This window comes from Castor canadensis, chromosome 9 (genome assembly GCF_047511655.1).
Source record: "Castor canadensis chromosome 9, mCasCan1.hap1v2, whole genome shotgun sequence".
NCBI lineage: Eukaryota > Metazoa > Chordata > Mammalia > Rodentia > Castoridae > Castor > Castor canadensis.
In genome coordinates this window covers 93,933,371-93,956,279 of record NC_133394.1, presented here as the reverse complement: position 1 = coordinate 93,956,279, position 22,909 = coordinate 93,933,371, and the positions used below count along the sequence as shown (strand labels likewise).

General features: G+C 39.6%; 1 protein-coding gene across 1 annotated transcript in view; it reads left to right on the top strand.

Moving 5' to 3' along the window:
- Parm1 (prostate androgen-regulated mucin-like protein 1) overlaps positions 1–22,909 on the top strand; it is a 109,058-nt gene that overhangs the window by 79,198 nt on the left and 6,951 nt on the right. The window contains exons 2-3 of the mRNA XM_020156545.2: positions 200–892; positions 14,918–14,996. Of these exons, the coding sequence (XP_020012134.2) occupies positions 200–892; positions 14,918–14,996 (772 nt within the window). The remainder of the gene's footprint in view (positions 1–199; positions 893–14,917; positions 14,997–22,909) is intronic.

Here is a 22,909-nt window from a genome sequence, read left to right as displayed (position 1 = left end):
AGTTACATAGCAACGGGAACAATTAGTAGGAAGAATATTTTTTTGAAGTGACCTTCACAATTGGGTGTCACTTGCACAATGCCAAATGAGAAATACCCATGACAATACTATACAACAGCTGCAAGGCAGTTGCCTGGCCTCTATTTCACATAGTATGTGGTTTTATGTGCTAACTGCTTTTGTCCTGGCTCTTTCACAGGATTGAGGGTACAGAGTGTGCCGATGTCAGCCTCCTTGCCTGTTTCTCTTCCTGAAAAAATTATCTCATCCACTGCTACCTGGACCGGCTCTCCACAGAGCACTGCTGCCATTACTGCCTCCCCTGCCAGCAGCACTCACAACACCTCAGTTCTCTCAGTTACATCTACAAACCCAACACCTCTGCTTCCCAAGGACAATTCAACTGAGTCTGGAGGAGAGGCAATCACCAGCCCTGCTTCAAATTGGGAAGGCACACACACAGACCCCTCACTTCCTGGGCTCTTGTCAACAAGTGTTTCCATCTACTTGACACCCACACCTGAGGAACAGAGCTCAGGCAGCCCTGAAACAAGCATGCCAGCTTCAGGATCACAGTCCCCTATGCTCCTCTCCCCTCAAGTTCCAGCCTCATCATCCTCATCTCTACTGACCTTCCCACCTGAGGTCCCTTCTGCCTCCATCACCCCTGACCTCAGCACCACTGTGACCCAGCCCACAGGAGCTCCAACTGCACCTGAGTCCCCAACAGAGGAGCACAGCTCTGGTCACACACCCACTTCCCATACCACAGTTCAGCCAGTGCCCGAGGAGAAAGCACCCCAAGACACCGAGTCAGGCAAAGTGATCTGTGAATCTGAGACCACCACCCCCCTCCTCATCATGCAGGAAGTGGAACATGCATTAAGTTCAGGTAAGTCATCTTGAAAAACACTAACGTTCTTGACTACACTGATATGTTATGAATCAGTTCTGTGGGAGGCTAAGGTAGGAAGATCTCTTGAGTCTGAGGGTTTGAGACCAACTTGGCCAACATGGTGAGATACTGAGAAAGAGAGAGAGAGAGAGAGAGAGAGAGAGAGAGGGAGAGAGAGAGAAGAAAGAATTAGTTAAATTACCCAGACACAATCAATTTTTAAGTTTAAAGTACGGAGTGTAACTCATAAGAGAATTTCTACAAAAATGCAAACCTTAGTCACTTAATAACTATCACATGATGTATTACTCATTATTGTCAATTGTCACCTGTCTGATTTTTATTCCCATAACATCACAAGGTTGTAAAGGAGTGAAACTGTATAGTAGTAAAAGGATTTGCAGCATGACCTTTGTTCAAGCTTCCTAAGTTTTTTTTTACCAACTGTTTGCTGGCTTCTTCCCCTTGGAAATGGGATCTTTTTCTGTTTGGTGTTTTGAAGACAAAGACAGAATCAAGACTGAGCTCCAACAGCTTGAGCTCATTCAATGACCAGAGAATGGAGAAGCAAAACTCTAGACTCACAAATCAACTTATTGATCTGTTGGGGGTGGGAAAGTCATAGATATAGGGTAAAAGAAATGAGGGAGAGAGATAGGATAATAAGGGGAGTAATATTTATGACTTTTTTTGGAATAGGCAGAAATTCTCCCTTATCTCAGCCACTACCCCTTTTAACCTCTTTTATGGTCTGGTACTTCCTGTCATGGTGGCTGGTAAGTGTGTTCCTTACTAGGGAAATTAGATTATAATGAAGTCAGAGATTGTCTGATGGTCACTCTGGCAACCATTTTGGATCCAACTGGTTTTGGCTAGCCTACCTGAAAAGGACACTCTGGCCTTCAGGTATTCTGTCTTCAAAGGCAAAAAAGATTAGGGCAGGGTACAAATTCAGCTAAATCACCTAAGCAGTACACTGGATAACAGTTTCAGTTCTGACTCCTAACCCTGGCAAGTTATTTCAACTCTCTGTGCCCTTATTTTTCCTCATTTGTAAAAGGGGATAGGATAGGTTCCACCATGTCCTTGTGGAGATTAAATGAGATGACATACGAAGTGCTTTGACCAGTTCCTAATAGGGAAGAAGAGCTCAAGAAATGTCAGTTATTATAATTCTTCTTAGTGTTTTAATTCAATGTTTACCTCTTGGACTCCAGCCAACGTAGGGTGGAGGTGGAGAAAACTTGCTTATTCTTTGTTAGCAGTGATGTCTTTCATGGGAAATACAATAAACATTGCAGAACATAGCATTTGTTTTTATTCTCCCAGCAACCCTGTAAAGTTAGTATTATTTCTATCTTCATTTTGCAATCTTGAAAATTATGGTGGAAAAATATTTAGTGTCCTTTCTAAGGCCACATGTATCTGACGTCAATGTGAAATTATAAACTTTAAGGTATTGAGTGGGAAAAAGCTTTCATGGGAACATTTGGTTATTTAGTAGAGAACCAGTGAGGTGAGAATAGCCAGAAGGTAAACAGAGAAATGGAGTTGAAGCCCTTTTCCTGGGTGCTCCTGTGACAGGCATGAACTTAGAATAGAATATTCCAGAAAGAATCATTACTGATAACTGAGGTCAAAGCACCTTTATGAAAGTAATGACCTTGTTCACAAAGAAGATGGAAATTATATATCCAACCCCAGAACAGAGCCTAACACATGACAGACCCTCAATACTATTTGTTGAATAAATGAATAAAAGAATCAATCAACCAGTACTAAGGAAGTTACTACTGGAATAAACAAGGGATATTGTCAGGTGCTGCCAGTGGGTCTAAGGGGAGGCGCTGCCCAGTTGGAGGAGAAGCAAGTGGTAGTCGCAGTCATCCGAAATCAGCTGTGCTGAAGAAATGAATATTGATTGGTTTTCATTTTTCAGCTTTTGTTTGGCTTTTAAAGGAAGAGAGGAAGATGTGATGTGTTAAATTTGTGTCATCTTGTTATTAAATCAGAGCTTTTCACATGTAGAAACTAGTGGTTTTTTTATTCCCTGAAAGAAATTGAATGGTGGTGTACACAGTTGGGACTCAGTAAATGCTTGAGGGATGAAGTGACATTGCAAAACAAGTTATCCTCAAAATGTCATTGGATTTTGCATATGCAAACTTTAAAATTATAGACACTCTGCTGGTTGCAAAATTTGCCTGTAAAATCCATGTATGCAGTAGTCCTATGCTACCCTTTATTTTCCATTACAAAGAGGACACCCATTGTGGAAATTGGTGATGTCCTTTGAATTTTAAATTGCTGATTGGAACCTCATCTTTATTCAGTGTAAACGGTGTTAATAAATACCCTTAAATAAAGAGCAATAGGCAGAACAGGCATCTGTATATTTCTGTATCTATAAGGGATCTATATGTTTCTATATGTACAAGGGACTCTGCTCTATAAGACATCCATTGCCCATAGGAAGAATAAAGACTTGAGAAAATAATTAACTTACAAGAAAGATGAAAGAATGGTTTTAAAAATATACCTAGAAAAGTTTTAGGAGTAAATAAATGTATATCATAGTACATTAATGACTATTATATTTTTTAAAAACATTAAAATAGGTTAAAAGAATAAACAGTTTTAATTTTAAAACATAGGCATGCGAAGACCATATAAAATAATGTTAAACACTTTCTTACCATATTCTTTTAGAATGGTCAAAATGTATCAGAAAGCAATAATCCTACAAAGGATGGTATTTTAGGTTCAGATTTACAAATATCAGACCATCATACATACCCAAGACTGTCCTCTTACAGTGAATGGTGTAGTCATCTTTTTTTTCTTCCATCCCCTGTCTTCTTCCCATTACCTAGTACTGTGGATATTGGCTTGTTAGTAGCTCCAAAACTCATCTACTTCTTTTCATGCTCTCTCTCAAGTCAAAGCTCCCATAATTCCATAGCAATAGCCTCCTAACCAGCCCCTTTATCTCCTCTCCTGTCCCAGCCTCCCCCATCTTGCTTGTTGTCCAAACAGCAGCCAGAGCTATGACTAAACTCAAATCAGGTCATACATAACCTATTAATACCAATATCCTAGTCTCTTGAGGTTGTCCCAAGCTTATACTTTATGTGTCCACTACGTGACAACCATGTCATCCATACCCCATCCTCACTCCTCACTGGCTGACTTTCAGATCCGTGAGCCTACGGGTCTCCTTCTTGACTTAGGGCATTTGTTCATGTGGATGCCCCTGCATAGAACCTTCTCCAATGCATCACTTCACTTGGTTAAGTCCAGCCCAGATCTGAGGTCCAACCTTATATGTTCTGGGTGTTTACTGTGGGGCCTCCAGTTCAGTCCTTGTCTCCCAATTACAAATGGCCACCCATCAGTTGTACTTCTTCTTCACAGTGTGTTTCCATACACCTAGTTGTGCCACAGTTTGTTCATTGTCTTCACTGCTTTTCAAGATACATGAGGGTTACGGCTTCTCTGCTTTGGCTCACAAATGTATTCCTAGCACAGTGTAAGTACTCAGTAAATATTCACTAAATACACGAATCAGTGAGTGAATAATTTTCAGTGACTAAATATCAACCGTTAGATAGATAATAAACCCACATACTTTCTTAATCTCAAAAAGTCTGAACTTTGAATTGAGAATGAAGAAAAAGTGAACACCCTCACCTGTGCATGCCAAGACACCTCTGCTGCTCTTCCGTGGCCATACCATCAAGGGCTTTCTGTTGCCCACCCCCATTCCCACCACAGCTCTCTTTTCCCACCATTCTGATGCTCAGTTTTGGGTTTCCTGTAGACTTTAGGAATGCCAGGATGACTATTATAAACTCTCATCCACATTTTTTTCTTTTGTGCCCAGTTCTTTAAACTTGTGCTAAACCTCAAAGCTTGATAAAGCCAAATAAAAACTCCCATAAGGAACTCCAACTGTCAGATATTATTTTTGTTAAAAATAATTCAAATTCTTGCCTCCACTTATTGTATTCTCTTTTGACTTACTTTTACTACTTAAATCTTAATCTGGTTTTGAAGTATTTCCAAAATATCTTTGATAAATACATGTGAAGGTGATAAAATTAGCTATTTGCCAGTTGCTTTCAGCTAGAAGCAAATCAACTCCAACATACATTTTAATTGTTCCAATGTCACCTTTTCTTACATTTAGAGAGTGTCTGTCCCCATGGAGCAATTTCTCTTTTCTGTTTCAGATGTGACTTTCATTAGTCATATAGTTGGTTAAAATGGTTTTGGAAATGCTTCACTGAGAATGTGAGATTTAGCTTCTAAGCACAGCTGATCTTAATGAATCTATAGCTTGTTGCCTCATTGGGAAGAACTGATTGGACTATGCATGATCCCACATCCACACTGAATTCCTGACATTAGCCTTCCAACTCAAAAGAGCATGTCTTTTTAATTACAAAATAGCTGGTCAGGAAAATGATGGCAGATCAGCATCAACTCATCATCTTTATCAGAAAAGGATCTAAAATATCCTAGGGAACCATTGTATTAGGAAACCACATAATAGATACTAAGTTGATATTGTTTTCAATATGTCTTATTTCTTGGGTCCCAGGAAAAATATTGGTCAATGAAATATGGCATTTTATTTGACATGGCCTAAAAGAGCTGAATTATTGGCTCAAAGATGAAGGTGAACTTATGTTAAAATCATAAAATCTCAGTAAGTCCATGAAAATAGACCACCAAAAATACTGTTGACATGTTTCCATTTGGAGAAATTATAGAGTCATTTCAAAAGTAAGCTCTGGGACAGTAGAAATGTCAGCAATAGAACAGACTTTGTCATTAGACTGCCTGGCTCAAATCTCACCAGAGTCATTTATTTAGGTGGGAGATTTGAGTGCCAGTTCACTTATCACTGGGCATCATGTTTTCCTCATCTGTAAGATGAGAGTATAGGTATAATATTGTACATGTTCTACAGGATTCTCAGTCGAATTAAATTAGACAAGTACATAATTTACCTCTTACATAGTTAGCACTAAATTAATGTTGTTATTATTACAGTTGAATCTCTAATTCTCAGTGTAGATATCAGCAAGAGTTTATAGACTTCTCCAGACTTTGATTTTCTTAGTTTGAAAAATTAGAATATTTGTAAAACACTTTAGGACTCCCAAAGGGATACTTACTGTAAATATTAGGTAATAAAAGTCTGTGTAAGTACCTGCCTACAGCACAATAAAGAGAAGGATAACCCAAAAAGTGTGAAGGAAAAAAATAACTATGCTCACATTTAAAACAGTAACACTTTCAGAAAACATGGAAAATCTAAAGGAAACGGTTTAAGAGTCCAAACACCTAGAGATTTCTAGCTGGGAGAAAAGCAGTCTTGGGGAGCTGGGAGAAACAAAAACTGGTCTACAGGATTAAGCATAGGCCCCAACTGCCTCCAAAAGTGGCCCATTAATACCTAGAAGCTATACTTTTCCCATAACTGTATCAAAGTGTGGAAATTATTTTTCTTTCCAGTGTTTTTTACTCTAAAACCTTGGAGGTCTGAATCTGGAAAAACTTGGTAAATACAGTGTCCAAAACCAGGTTCTACATGGCTTTGGTGATTAATTACATGGGGACAAGGCAGAATTTAGCTAATAGAGCCTAGGAAATCCCTGAGTCCTTAGGACTGCAGTAATTATGTTGATGTCACTGCCCATGGCCAAGCTTTTGAGACCGGTGACCTGAAACTGTAAATCTCTTCTCCCCACCTGGATTTCCTGATAAAAACAGTAAACTTGCACAGTGCTTGCAAACAGGGTTAGGACTGTCTCAGGTTCTTAGAGTTCTGCCTTTCCTTCTTGCTTATGTCATCCAAACCAAGAGTGGGTGCTTATGCTTACAAAGGCTACAGAGCTCCAAAGGAAACCGAGCCTTCACCTAGCAGAGTAGGTAATTTTCACCTCAGAGCCCTGCCAACTTTTTTCCCCTTAGTATTGTTTTATCCATGGTCAAACTCATTTTCATCATTGAAGTAGTAAAGAAATAAAGGAGATGGTACCAACAACAAAAAAAGTCTCTTCCAGCTCTCATATAAATGGCAGCTCATGACAAGAGGGTGGCATGTTTTTTGTAATACATTGTTCAGTTCAGGTATCACTCACAAAGACATGACTTGGTAATTGAGATTCCCCAGCTGGCCCTTCATGTTCCTCATTTCCTGCGGTTCTGATGTAGGGAGCACCCTTAGGCCAATTGAATGAGAGCAGTGCTCCTCAACACTGCTGTGTGGCAATTGGCTTGTTCCCATGTGAAAGACAGCACGATAATATGAAAGAAGAGATAGGGAACATCATTTGCTATTCTTGGAAACCCCGTATAGTTCGCATTACAGATATCAAAGGACAACTGAGATCAGGCAACCTAAACAGGTAGTTAAAATACATTCCAAGGAGAAAGAGGTCTCATTTGTGTTGGAATAGACTGTAATTGTAAGTAAAAAAACCTTAAAACTATGGTAACTTAGAATAGTTCCAATGTGTGTGCCCTGGTTTGCATTAATTGCAAATCTGTGCTCTCTGTGACCTTTGAAGTAAGCTGATGTCTCCCTATGATAAAAAGAAATGAAGGAAGAGGAAACAAGCTCCCCACTTGTGAAAGTGCACACCTTTTGTTATTCCAACCAAGATTAATATTTCTAGAATGCACTTTTAGCTATATGCTTTATGTGGGAAAGTGACTTTAGATAGAAGTAAAGCTAGTCCCCAAGTCAGGTCTTCTGATTACCTGGAAAAGTACAGATATTAGTCCTGCCCCAAAGTTTGAATCCCATTTCTGCCCAGTGACTAACTTTTACATAAAAGTATTAACAGGAAGTAAAATATTCCAGTTGGGATAACAGTTAACTAATTTTGATAAGCTTTACCTTTCACATTTCACTAAATTACTGCAATTTAGTGATTTAAAGATTTTTGGGGAGATTTGATGGGGTTTGGTGGTGAAAAGGACTGACTTCCATGGACAAGCTTAGGTTACATTAATTAAAAACATTTCCATACTATATTTCCATGCAAGCTGTATGGCACATGAGGGAGCTTTTTCCCTCTTGCATCCTAAATACCAATGAAGTTCAATTAAAAATAGCTACACTTCAGAAGATCAGAGCTATGCAGTTATTTTATGAATTACTTATTTGGGGCCTAGACAACAAAAAGAGCCCAAATTTGGTATTCCTGGCTTTCAGGGTCTTCCAGTTTGGAAAGCAGGCAGAATGTGCTCACGTGAACTCCTTAGTCTAACAGACTATCTCATACATCTTTGCCTTGAATGTATTATATGCATAACTACCACAGCTACAGATGTCAGTATCAGTGGGACATTATAATAAACTCACTAAATGGGGTCACACAAGGTAAAAGCAAGCATCTAGGAAGAGAGCTCAAGTCATTGGCCAGTACTGGGGATGGTTTCCCAGCAAGGGTTGGACCTAAGAAGGTTCTTTCAAAAAAAAAAAAAAAGGCACATCCCATCCCTCTTCCAGTTCAAGGACCATGTCTCCAAACACAATGTCTGGCTTTCAGAATTCTCCATGACTTGGCCCTAAAAACACAGACTGTTTTGGTGGTCCCTGGTAATTTCCATTAGCCCTTTTTATGTGGACAGAGGTCCTGGTTTTGTCACTTCTGTAAATTGTGTGACCTTGGGAAAGTCACCAGTGGGTCTTCAGTGCTTCAGGTCCCAATACACAGAGAAGGAACTGACTACCCAATCAACTGGTTCAACAGCCCCACTACCTTTGTGCTACTTTACAAAGCACTTTGTCTTGTCTGCTCCTCCTTATAACCCTAGAGGTAGAGAGTTGGGTTAGCCAAGCTTTTTAGATAAGGGCTCCAGTAGTGGTGCTTCGGTCTCCAAGCCCAGTGTTGACCCTCAAGCCTAGAAACATTGTCTCTAGCTGGCTTCTGCCTCAAGCATTCATTGCTATCTGACCAAGTCCTGCCCATCCTTCAGAGAACAGCTTTATTCCCACCTCTTCATAAGACTGCTCCAGCTTTTATAGACCTGCCTCTCTCAGTCACAGGTAGAAATACCCAATCTCCCTACCTACCTTCCTGTGATTCCAGCCAGTCCTTCACTCTCCTGTTTGGTTCCTGGGGCCTGAGTCTTGTCTCTGCAATTGGTAACCTATTGTTCCTTAAAGCCCATGCTTTCCTAGCCTAAGAGGAAAACCATGCTGCTCATTCAGAAGAGCCTTGTGGGACTGATTTGGGGTAAGAGGGAGTAGACAAACTTGGCTTCCCATGGCCTGGAAGAGAGGAGGAAGAAAAATAGTGAAATCCAAGCAGAATCCAAGGCCAGAAATCAAAGTGACCTTCAATATTAGCAAAATTAAGATCTATTTAGTATCCAATCAGTATCCAAGATTTGAGATTTTCTTTTTTTTTCACTCTTTTTTCTCTATCTCAGAACCCTACATACACACCCTACTACCACCACCATCACAACCAAAGCAAATGGAAGTTACCATATACTCTGCATTATTTAGTATGTAAATCAGCCTTATGTATCTACTCATTCCCCCATCCAAAATATTTGAACAAAAACATTGTGTCAAACATTAAACATGTATGACATTTTTTCTTATTACTATTCCCCAAATAATACAATCCAACAACTATTTACATAGCATTTACAATGTATTAGCTGTTGTAACTAATGGAGAGATGATTTAAAGTACACAGAAAATATTTATAAGTTGTATGCAAATATGATGCCATTTTATATAAGGGACTTGAGCATCCTAGGGTTTGGGTATCTGCAGGGGGTTTTAGAGCCAATGCCTAGTGGATATTGAGGGTTTGCCATACTGCAATACACAGCATTTGGCAGCACTCTTAAGCAATTTTGAACCACACATATGCTAGAAATGAGGTAGACCTTCTCAGGTCACTGTTCTGTGACCTGTGTCTACTTCTAATTAGTTCTACTCCCAAATAAACTTGAATTATTGAGGTTTGACCCACCTTCACCAATGCCTACAAGAGGATTCAAACCAGCACATGGTCCCATTAGGCCCTGACTCCAAGATTGCCAATAGCAAAGTCGTGCAGATTTTATATAAAGTTGGACTTGGCTCTAACACTAGAACCCAGGGTGGTAGAAGAGCCTAGTGAGTAGCAGCATGGATCCTGGGTCAGCATTTTCATAAGTTATCAGTTGTGTGATTTTGGGGGGTCTTTGCATTTCTGTGCCTCAGATTCTCCATCTGTAAAATGGAGATAGCAAAAGTAGATACCTAACAAAGTTGTTGTGAGGATTAAATGAATTGAAACGACAAAACTCACAGAAAAGTCCCACAGGGTAAACAACAGAAAAGCATTAGTTGCCATTATTTGTATTGTTGTTTATTACTCTTATTATCATGGTTACTCTTGGGAGTAAAAAGGGAGGGCCTGATATAATAAATGGAAATTTAGCACATACATATTCTTCCCAGTTGCCCACTCCCCTCCTCCAATACATCTGCAGAGACACATGAAAGAGAAAGGATTCTTTTGAGACAATGTGTTCCTTTCCTCTTGGTGACCTTTGCTGAATGAGTCACTGCACACTGAAGTGATCACCTACTCCTCTCCTCCATGTCTTACCAAATCTCCACACCAGGAAGAAGGAAGAAAAGAGCAAGAATATTGAAGAGCCGTTAAGAGGGTTGTTAAGGATTCTTCTCAAACAGATCAGAGGTGTGAGTTCATGCCCAGGACCTCGGTCAGACATTCACACTTATGTGCCAACAAGCTGAGGAGCCATGTGGCTCAGAAGTCAGAACTATGGATAGAAACCAGGAACTCACCTTTTCTTCACCCTCTACCTTCCACAATCAACTCCTCCACCCATAGTCTCTCAGAGCAATGCCTTTTTTGAAGCACCTAGTCAAGGTCTTTCTTTCCAAAGCTGTTCACCCCATCACATCCGAATATTTTCATTTTGGATACAATTGAAAAGTCTTCCTGCCAAAGTGTTCAAGTGTTTCTTTCATGTTTAAGGGGAGGGAAGAAAATTTCTCAGTGAGAAGACCCTCAAGAGGGACATTTAAGGTTTGGGAATATTGCTAACACCAGGAAGACAGGAAGGAATGCTTTGGTCAAGTGAGGGGAAGCTGTTATGGCATGAGCAGAAGCCTCTGAGTGTGATAAGGACAAAGTGTGTGTCTGTGGGTAAGAAGCAGGCATGGAGAGAGAGGTCCATTAAAATAACCTCACTATTTACTCTAGGACTGCATTGGTGGTTGACTAGATCTGACCAGATCATGGCCTTTTAGGAGTTTGCTATGGCTGGCTCATGGTCATTATCTGACTCTATTCAGTTATTCCTAAATTAACTCTACTGCAGCCAAACACCTTAGTCATCCATGGAGACAGTCAAGTGCACAGTGTGGAGGGAAAGGGACTAGGGTGGTGGGACCAATAATGTAGTTCTAGAATAGGTACTAGTTAAGACCTGGAACAGGGGATTCCAGAATGAATAGATGGAGGGCCTGTTGCTTGAGAATTTTCTTAGCACAGAGATTGGTGGGGGGTGGGGGTGGGGGTAAAACTTCATTTATGTTTTTTTCCTACCAATATTATGTTTGTTTATTCAAATATTCAACATTAGATGAAAGAGTTAGAGATCCATTATGGGTAGAGACCGTGCCTGGTAGTAAGGGCACACAAAAAAATGGAAGAGGTGCAAGATGGACAAGATTAGAGTCTACTAGGGAAGCTCATAAACACAACGGTGTTTGAAAGAAGGAGATAGATATACCAGAGCACACAACAGCACTGTCTCTTGATTAGGAGTATCAGGGAAAGCTTCTCAACAGTTCTTGATATTTAGTTAGGTCATGAAGAAACAATAGGGGCTGACCAAGCTGAGAAAGGAGTTCAACTTCATCTTATGGGCCTCAACTTCCTCATCTATAAAATGGGAATAAGTCCACTCCTCTCATATAGAGAGTTAAATGAGATGAGAGCTGTAAAGTTCTTGGCCCAGTGCTGGCCCAAAGTAATTACCTCCAAAAGGTAAGTAGCTATGATTATTCTTGAGCCCATTTATTCTCCTCCATTCCCAGCACACATCCCACCAAATATCTGCACCTTCCTCATAGGGCAAAGCCTCCCCTGCTTCTGGCCCCACTTTCCTCATTTTTTCTTCTCCTTGCCCCACCTTCAAAAAAGAGAGCATAGAAGGACAAGGGAAATTCCAGCTTAGTTTAAACAAAAGTCTGGGGGAAATGGCACTTGTTTTCACAGGCAAGAAATAAAGCCTTTTCAGTTACCATTGACATTGTGCTAATGTTGGCTTAGACAACACCTTTACATGCTCAAATCACTGAGCCCTCAGATGTGGAACTTCCCACACTAAGGTGACTGGAAACTTCTGAGGCAGCAGCTGCTGGGAGGTGCGAGCATGATCAAACACAGGATCTCCTAGGCTGGTGCATGATAAAGGTCTGCTTTCAGAAGATTGTAGTACCCTCTAGAAGAGCCAGTGGGTAGCAGAATAGTTAATGAAGAGTTCCAGACATTTAAGTACAAACTATTTTATCTTATACATTTTGGCTTTATATTGAACAGTACCAGCTCTCAAAAGCGTCCCTTTTCCCAGCTGCTCCCAAGTGCCTATCAGGTAGAAAATCACTTGCAATTTCCAACTCTGGTTATCCAGGGTGATGTCATCTGTGAACCAGGAAGGGCAACCTTTAAGATTGGGGCTACACCTAGAGCTGGACAGCCACTATCACATAAAGGAGAAGCAGGTGACTATCACTTGCTGTCTCAACAACAACAAAAAGAACAGCACTTAAGTTGAGGACTGCCTGAATGACTTTAGAAAGAAGTGGTATATAAATAAACTCAGTAAACCACAGTGTTGGAAGAAACCCAACTCCTTAGAGTTAGGAAGAAACTTTGCAAAAGGTCAAATCTATGATTTCCTATACTCAGCTATCCCAGGGGGAAGAAAAAAGTGTCTTGTAGGGAAATCAGCTATATTCCTTCTCTTCTCCATTTTTTTAAAAAGGGGAGAGATTAAATTAAAAGGTCAGTTTTTTAAACTGCTTCTAATTGCATTGACTGAATCTTTTCTGATTTTAAAATACCCCCATCACCTTACCTTTGCAGTTATAATCCTCCTTTCACAAGCTGTTAAAAAAATCTGTTATGAAGCTTACTGAACTTTGATTATTCTAATTTCAGCACAGTTTGGAGGCCAAGAAGCTAAGAGTTTCCTTTCAAAGTAAGAGTGGGAATTTGTAAGAGGATCTGACCTCAAACTTTTTCTGATTGACCTAATCTGCACATTTGAGAAATCAGTGCCACAATTCTATCTTTATGTAGTAAAAAGGGAAAGAGAATTATACTCTTAATTATACTAATCTGACTCAAAAGGAATCTAGGAGCAAAGAAATGAATATGTGGCTGCCCAGAAGTATGCAGGTTCTGAAATGGTTGAATATGGTCCATCTCCATGGATACAACAGCTCTGGTCTTCGTCTTCATATTAGCAATGATCCTCTTTGGCTCTCTCTTATAAATTATAGCCACTGAAAGCATGAATACCTGATGTAGTCTTCTTTCACCCAAAACTTTGGGGGAATTACTAAAGAGTTAGTAAGTAGCTTTGCTTCTTAGCTATGCTCTAATTCTTTTGGTAGAAGGGATAATGCAAAGAACAAAAGCCATTCCTACTGAGGAAGAAAATAAAGGGATAGGGCAAGTAAATCTTTAAAAATGTGAGGAAGATTCATCACATTTGAGACCTAATGTATGAAAGATGTGATTGGTCTAGGGTCATATATTTGGATAATTCTTCAGATGATGTATATGACATCTCATTTAACCTCCTTAAAATATGTGAGATGAGTGACACACTTATTCTTCTGTCTTGGCAGAGTTAAGTAAGTAGCTTATAGTCTCACAGCTAATCATGGCTGAACTACACTTCAATCCACATACTCAACATCAAATCTCTTATGCTCTTTCCCATGTGTTTAAGAAGAGCCCTATTTGTTTGTTGAAATAGTAAATAATTTCCCACCGTACTAAAAGAATAAACAGCTCCCTAACACCATCTGTAGTGCAAAAAAAAGTCACTTGAAATATTCAAGGATAAGAGCCCAACTGATTCTTGGGATTTCTAAGGTGGAATAAAACTGAACTATTCACATTATTAGCTCAAAGTTCATACAAAGAGGGTTGTGCTCCAAAGTAGTATTTAAAGGCAGTATGATCATTCTTGTGAGGCTATGGAGTTTTGTTTATTTTTAGCAGCCCATTAGTAGTTGCTTTTGGAATAAGATCCAAACTGCAGAATAATACATTCATGTTACTTTCTAATTATACTAGTGTTACCTGGTACATGTGACCTTATTTTGTACACCAAACTTGCCATTTAGTTATAAAATTTGGACACACTTTCCAAAGAATTTTTTTAAATGTTTTTATATGATGGCATAATTAAAATTAGCTCATCTCCTACCTAAGTGACCTTTTGAAATGGACACTACTGATAAGTCTTTGTGGTTCTGGCTTATTAAAAACCAACCACATGGCTTTGTTGTGACCCTGGAATAAAAAAAAAATCCTGTCTCTCAATATTTCACAAGTGCTAGAAAAATGAGCCAGAACCTATAAAAGAAAAAAAGAAAACATCAAAAGATTTAAAATACACTATCACTGCAAACAACAGCAGCAGCAACTGGCCTGTCACTCTTAAAAAAGGTAATCAAATGTCACTATGTATGGTTCTCTGATTGCCAAGCTAGCAAGAGGTCTTGATAAATACTGAAAGAAATACTGGCCATTACTGAATCTTGCTTTGCATTTTTTTTTAATTCAAGTAACAGAATTAAGATACTGTGTTCTGATTTCCATGAAGAATTGCCTGAACTAAATAACTTTTTCCTGTTTCAGAAAAAAGAAGGGTAGGTATTGCACTCCAGAGTCATTAAACTCATTCCTTCATCTTCTTCTCTGGGCCCTTCTTCCTTCACAGGCAGCATCGCCGCCATTACAGTGACAGTGATTGCTGTAGTATTGTTGGTGTTTGGAGTTGCAGCCTATCTGAAGATCAGGTGAGACACACCTTACTCTTCTTTAAAAAGATTGTGATTCCATTTTGTGGGATTCCAGGTTGAGTGCTATTTTGCTGAGGGCTTGATTCTTGGCACATGTCTTAGCCATCAAAAATAATGTTAGGGAAGTGAACATTGCAGGTGAACTCCACATTAGACAGGAGCAAATGGTACAGTGTTCAAACCTTAGCAAGCAGAAGAAAGAAATTGAAGTCCATGGCATGAAGGTGTGATGGGATGAAAATTAACCTGGAGTCTGGAAACAGAAACCCTCTTGCTCTGTCCTGAAGTGAAGTCATTGCCCTGGGGAAATCACACACCTTCTGAAACTCAGGCTTCCTCATCTGTGAGTGGGGATAGAGAGGTGGGATGGATAGTTCCTAAACATTGACATTCTGCACACTCATCTGTGGATTTGAACCCAATCTGTTAAGGAGGTTTTCAGGTTCTACCCCAAAATAAAAATTTAACATTTGCTATAAAACTGAAATTATATCCTTATATTTTTAGTTTTACAAAAATCTTTTCTTCTATGAAGTCAAAGTGATTGTAGAGGTTAGCTGAGATTTTACTCTCTTAGCCAAACAAAAGTTGCAATATTCTGTCAGTCTCCAATTTTTGTTTTCTATAGCCTTGTGACATCTGAAAGAATATAAAACCATATTACTCACACTAGTGTCTTTCCACCTGTAAAACGCTGGATGGCAAGTGGCAGTCTTATTTACCAGTCTGTGCAGCACCTGTAACCAGGGACAGAGGGACACATTTTGCAATGGTGAGCATAGCCAGTCCTTGGCCTCCAGCACATCGTCCTCCCAGCAGCCATGACCGAGCTCCTCAACCCACTATTCCCCTTAAAATCTCCCCCAAAGCTCCCTTCTGACCTTAGACTTAAAATTTTAACTTCTTAGCTTGGTCCTGGAGGTTGTATACAGACCTCCCCCTGCCCACCTCTTCTCACTCATTACATTTCTATCTCCTTCTCAACCACTGAGCTCCAGTTCCTTCCAGTTCTCAGAACTTTACCAGCTTCTGTCGTTGCCAGGCCCTTGGCTATTCCTAGCCTCTGTCCTGTGAACTGCTGTGCTTGAGCTCTTCCTCATGCAGAGTACAGTGACTTTCATCTACATTCCTCTGAGAAACTTCCCTCCAATTTGCACATGCTCCTGTTATTTATTCTCTTAGTGCCTTCAGTACTTTCATCCTGGATGTTATCAATGATCATTGTTATGTTTTGTTTTTCATATATTTGTTTGCTTATTGTCTCTTTTCCCCACAAAAATCTAAGCTCCATGAGCTCAGACTTTATATGTAAGCTCAGTGTTGGGCACAAAGACGATGATTAATAAATTGAATAAGTGAAAATTAAACATAATATGCAATTGCATGGCACTGTGGTGCACGCACACACATATACTCGTGTTACCTGTCTTCCCTACAGCTGTGCTTCTTCCTCAACAGTCATGTGTCCGCCCCCGACACCTGTCCATTTTTTCCTTGTTCCCTCAGGTGGAGCTTGTATATAATTTCTCCTGCCCATGCACACATCTTCTCTGAAGCCCTCTATCATCTCCTGAGCTGTCCAGTGGCCACCAGGGAGACATCCTTGTCTCTTTTCCTTCTATCATTTGTTCTAACTGTACATCAAATCGATCTAATAATGGTGCCAAATATGGTAGTGCCTGTAACAGCACCTCCACCTGGGATACAAAGAACAGGGAAGGCCAGTTTCCAAAGAAAAATTGGAACAAAAAGACTAAGCGACCTGTATCTAAAAGCTTTCATAAAGCATCCAGACTTTTCCTTCCAATTTTAAAAAATGTTTGTCTTCATTAAGTCTGCATTTCCTTTAATATCAGACTTAATTTTATAAATTATATCTTACTGAATGGTACCTTTTCCCCTTTGGTTTAATTATGAGTTTATCACTGCATTTTAATTATGAGTTAAATTGGCTTTTAAGAACATACTCTGAGAACCTCATTGCCACTTTGGAACAAAATACCTGTTGAAAATTTTGTTTCTGGGGTTCAAAAAGAGGAACTTACAGATAAACTGTGGAATCATTTTTGGACTCAACAATGGTGGATTTCTGAAGAACTTTGTCACTGAAAACCTGACCATGACAGGAGTGTAGCATGTAATAGAAACACATCCTCTCACTATACTCTCCCCACACCAAAAAAAAAAAAAAAAAATGGTGTTGAAATAAGCTAAAGGAATCTTTGTCTTGACTTTCATCAAGAATTCAAATTTACTATCTCAAACCAACACTGATTACTGGCAGGAACTCAAGAACAGTGAACAAGAATGCAGACTCTGGAAGCAGGGAGACTTTAGTTCAAATCCCAGCTCTACCACACTAGCAGTGTATTCTGGGCATGTTATAGCACCATACTGAGCCTCATTTCCATCACTTATGAAGTAATAGCAATAATTTTAACTACCTGATAGCAGTTTTGGGAGGATTAATAAATAATGCTTCCCAAGAACACAACACTGCCGCCACCACCACCATCATCATCAAAATGGTAAATTGGAAAAAACCTTAGTGATTTAGTCATAGATAGATATTTGACAGATAGATAGATAGATACAGACATGTGCCGGACATTCCTTTTAATACTGGTAACACTTGGGTAATGAGATACAGTCCTGTCACCATTTTTTTAGTAGGCCATTTCACTTTGTTATAATCAGTGCTGATTAAAATTATATAAAATGATATTTTAAACTATATTTCTCCAAGGCCCTAACACCACATAAATTCAGCAAAGTGGTTAAATTGAGTGAATCATTGTCTCTCCCATCTATGTTCTCTCCCTTAAGCATGGAAAGATTCACAGTGGTATAAATATAAGTTTGCTATTTATCTATTATGCTACTTACATTTGGCACTGTAAACTTAAAGATGGATGAAATAATCAAATCCCTGTTTTAGAAACCCCCTAAGGAAAGCCCCTTTCTGCTCCTCCATTAATTATTTTGGCAAAATGATAGCATAAGGAGGTTAAGAGTTCTCATGAATCTTAAGGCTATGCTAAAACACCCTCAAGAGTTATTTTGCCAGATTCTTGGAAAACCCCACTAATCATTCATCAAAAATGCAGTTGGTACTATTGATGTGGGGGGGATGTGGAGGAGGGTTTTCCTTGGCTAGAAATTCTGCTTCTCTCATCCCATACTTCTAAGAACAGTAGTATGACTAGAGTTCTGTTGTCTGATGGACTTTCAGTTCACTTGGCTGCAGTAGTAAGTGACTGAATTCACAGCTTATAAGGAAACCATTAACTTCTGGCCTCCAACCATGATCAGCCAGTGTTCTTACAAATGCAAGAGCAGAGTCCATGGGAAAGAATGACCTCAAAAACAAAACCAGTGTGCTTTGCAATCACCTTTCTATCCAAAACATTATTTCCTCCAAAGACATTGGTAAATTCATTAGTTGTCTGTTTTCACACTTCTGTTCTCTAAGGAACTATGACCTCTAGTTTGGTCACAGTGTGCCCTGCAAAGAGAGCTGTATCTTTTTATAACTTGAGCCACTTTAGGATGTGGCTTATAAAACTGAACCACCCCAAGCCTCCTAGAGTCCTCTTATTATCGACCCCATTTTAACCAGTAGACTTTGAGCTTTGTAGTCAAGTTCAATACTGTACTGACCTTTCCACTGTGGTTCTCAAGGTTGGTTTGAGGTTGAAATGAAGTACTGCACGGAGTACCTGGAGAGACTAGACTATAGCATCAGCATTCTGAGGCAAGGTACTTAATTAGTCTGTGCTCAGTTCATTCATTTGAAAAATGGGACCATGATAATAATGGCTAACTCATGATTGTTGTAAGGGTTAGTGCTCTCTCTCTACACACACACACACACACACACACAGTCAGTTTCTAGGGAGAAGTAAGGTACTGGAAAGGTGCTGACTGCTGTGATTTTTGTAGTGGTTGTCCAGCTGTGCATGGTACACAGGTACTTAGCAAGATGGTAGTTTCCAAAGTGGAGATGGAAGAGGAGCCTGCCCTTGCCATTCCCTTTCAGTAGGCATCAGGGATTCAAAGGAAAGGGAGAGGAGGAGGAAGATGGCACAGGAGTTCAATTCTCTAATTGTGTATTGATGTGGCAGCTTCTCTATTCATTCCACTTTGGCAGATTTTTTTGGTGGTGCTGCTCTGAAATGCCTGTGAAGTTGTATGCATGTTATACATTTATAAACAGAAACTATCTCTGGGCAGTCTGTATTCCAGAGCTTTAAAAGAAAGCAAAGGCCCTGCCTGCCTCTTGCAGAGGGTGTCTTTAATTAATGAAGATTGAGGAGTGAGGTAAGTCAGTTTTGTTTTGTTTAAGTTGGCTCAAAACTTCAGCTACGAGATAATCTCCCTGCACAAGAGAGTGAATCTGCTGTGGCCATACAAGTGCATGCTGCTATAATTAGGTGTGCTGGTAACCAAGGCGGGAAAAATGGTCTTCACAAAAATAAATTTGTTCTTGATTTATAGACACAACTGGGCCTGGCTTTTAAGGTGTCTTATTAGAACTCACCTGTTTTGCTTTATATATTACAGTGATTGCATTTTATACATCTGAGTTTCTTCTCAGTTTTAACCTTCTTAGGTTTAAGAAATAGGCACAACTATATGAAGACTAAGATCTCCTAGAATTTATCAGAGGTTGATTTTTTTCAAACTGGCGTTTGGAGTTCTGCAGGTCTAGTTTACTTGATTTTCTACCTCACTGTTTTTCAGGCTCTGTTGTGAACAATTACCAATGGGTGAACATGTTAAAAACAGTTTCCAAGGTCTCATTTTCAAAATCTCCCCATAGAATCTGATTGGGTAGATCTGGGTGGGGCCCATGCATCTGCATTTCTAACTGCCTCACAGGGGATGCCAATGCTGCTGTTCCAAGGACCATACTTCAAATAACCCTGCTTTGTCCTTACCTACTAATATTCCTATCAGACACATTACTGTGGAGATTCCAAGATATATTGCCTGCTGCTCATACCTCTAACCTTGAACATGCTAACTCCTCTGTCCGAGATGTTTGGTTTACCCCTTTTTATCTGGCCAACTCCATGCTGTCCAGATCAAGAGAGACCTCCCTGGGAGCCTCCTTCTCCCCCACTCACTCTGAGGCCTTTGCTGTACATTTCTCCTTTGCTCCACTTACTTTCCTGTATTGGTAGACTCAGTGTGTTCTCGGCCACGTGCCCTCCACTAGAACCCCATGAAGCCCCTGGAAGTACCTGACATGTCAGAGCTGCTTTATTTATTGTATAAGAGAATGATTCTAGGCAGGAAAGTTTGGGATGCAGCAACAATACTTATTTATTCCATATCAGGAAGAACTAGGTTTGGGGAAAGGGAAGCCATGGGCATCTGTTCAACCACACAGACTTTCCCTGGTTACCTCCTAACACTGAACTTGTTTACAAATAGTCAGATGCACCAATGTGCAGACCTCTTCTGTGATCAATGCCTGTCAATAGTATGATATCTAGCAGGTAACTTTAATAAATAAAAGAAACAAATTTGACCTCCTCTTCAAAGTAGAGATGACCATTTAAAGAAATGTTTAAAGGAATAGCTTTTAAAAACAGACCATGGAAAGAGGATGTTGAAAATAATGTTTGGAAATGTGCCCATCATTGGGATTTTGGTAGAAAGGAGAAGGAAATCATAAGTTGTGAACTCTGCCACTGACTTTCTGTAATTGACGCCATATGGTCCCGATTTTCTTAGTATTGAAATTGTGGCTCACAAATGTTAATTTCTTAGTTTGAACAAATATACTATAATTATGTAAGATGTTGACATTAGGCAACACTGTGAAGGGTATATGGAAACTCTTTTTACCTTTTCTTTTTGCAACTTTTCTGTAAATCTAAAATCATTCCAGTATAAAGAGTTTATTTTAAAAAATAGCAGACCATTTGCTCCTGTTTCAAGGCCTTTCCCCTTCTTGCTCCCTCTGTAGTGCATATCTTAGACATCCATGGAGTTCATTCCTTCATCTCCTCTAAGATGTTTCTGCATAAATGACATCTTCATGAGACCTTCCCTGATCACCATATTCAGAATTGATTCCCCATCTCCCATTTGGATTCCTCATCCCCCTTTCTTGCTTAATTTTTTTTTCCATCACACTGATTGACATCTACCATAGTATTATTTATAATTTATTTATCGTGACTCCCCCTTCTCAGCTGTAACCTTCCTGAGGACAGAGATTTGAATCTGCTTACTATCCCCCAGATCCTAGAATATGGTCTCTTAAATTGGTAAGTTGTTGATGAATAGTTAAAGAAACAAGACAGGAAAATGATCAGAAAAAGAAAGTCACTGACAGCTGCACCAAACAGCCTTACTAATGGAAAATAAGAGTCTAGCACTCAATTACTAATGGTGAGTGGAGCTGCATGTTTAGCTGTGTTTTCCCAGCACTACTCCGAGTCAAAATCCTCTTTGTATCCCTTCTTCTTAGCCTGTGATAATCCCTAATGATTGAAAGACAAGACTTGCTTGAGGAAAGAGGACAGGACTTTGGGGGCACAGCCATAAACAAAGGCAGAGACTTGGTGGAGGACCAGATGGACCTTTCTAAACTATAATTTTTTTTAACATAAGAAGAGTGAAACAAGTTACTCATTTTCAAAGACAATTAAATATCATTCTTACAATTATCTTAAAATAAGTGACATTTTGTAGTAGTGAAGACCTCAAACAGATGCCACCAAATTTGCAGTTGTTACCATCAAGGCATCACAGATCAGGGATAGGAAGAGTTGCTTTTTATTAGAGCAAAGTGGATAGAGGAGAGCAATGAGAGAAAGGCTTGAAAGAAATCATTCCTAATTTTACCCTCTCAGGATCTGTTTTTTAGCTAACTAAACTGTATGATTCAGTAGAATCACTGAAAAGAAGTGCAGTGCCATTGATTAAGGGGATTTTGGGCACTGTGCTAAGTGCTTTAAAGCCACATCATTGCATGGGAATCTAGCCATAATTCTCTTTCCCCTTCCTGACTTTAATGTCAAAATGGTGGCTTTGACCTTTGGCATTCTTTAGTGAATATTTTTTTCACTTTGCTAGTTATATTGTATAATAAACAGCTATAGGCCATATGAATCCCTGATTGACCAGGCAAACTCCATATACAAATTATATGCTATGTAAATAGTTATCATCAAATCTTTATATTATAACCATTGCATCAAGAGCAACAAACATATTAGGTAGGGGTTCAGATAGTTGCACAGAAAGCAAGGCATAGTCTGCCCCTAAGATATTCACTGTCTAAAAGGAGCCAAGGCATGCAAATAGAAAACATAGCTATGCTGGATAGGTGCCAATCTCTATTAAGAAATTGAGTAAACAAAATCTCCTTGACCTAACAACGACATCATTCATACAGATTGCTGTTAGCTTGAAATTAGATGAAGCAATGTTGCCTTAGAATCAGAAGATGGTTTTGTTACTGGTGGGTGGTTCTGATGACCCTGACCGAGAAGATCTGAGGTCCTGCACCTCAGAACAAAGCACTGGACAGACACAGATTGCATAGCAGTAGCAAAGTATTATTGAAAGGAAAAGGAAAGCATAGACAAGAGAAAACTCCACAAGAAAGAGCAATGGGCTCTGGCAGATGGCACAGAAGCACTGATCTTTGTTCAAAGAGCAATTTATAGGTTGTAAGGGTAAATGGCAGGAAAAATTTGGGCAGTCTTTGCAGGAGAGGCTACAGTGAATGACAGGTTTGGTTGACAGGAGGATTTACATAACGTACTTTTGACTGTGCATGTCCCGTCCATAATGCATTCTGTTAAAATTGCATACATGATATGCAGTCCCTATGTATGAAGCTTTATGTGGACAGGGCGGGGGAGATGTCTCAAGATGCTGAATTCCCC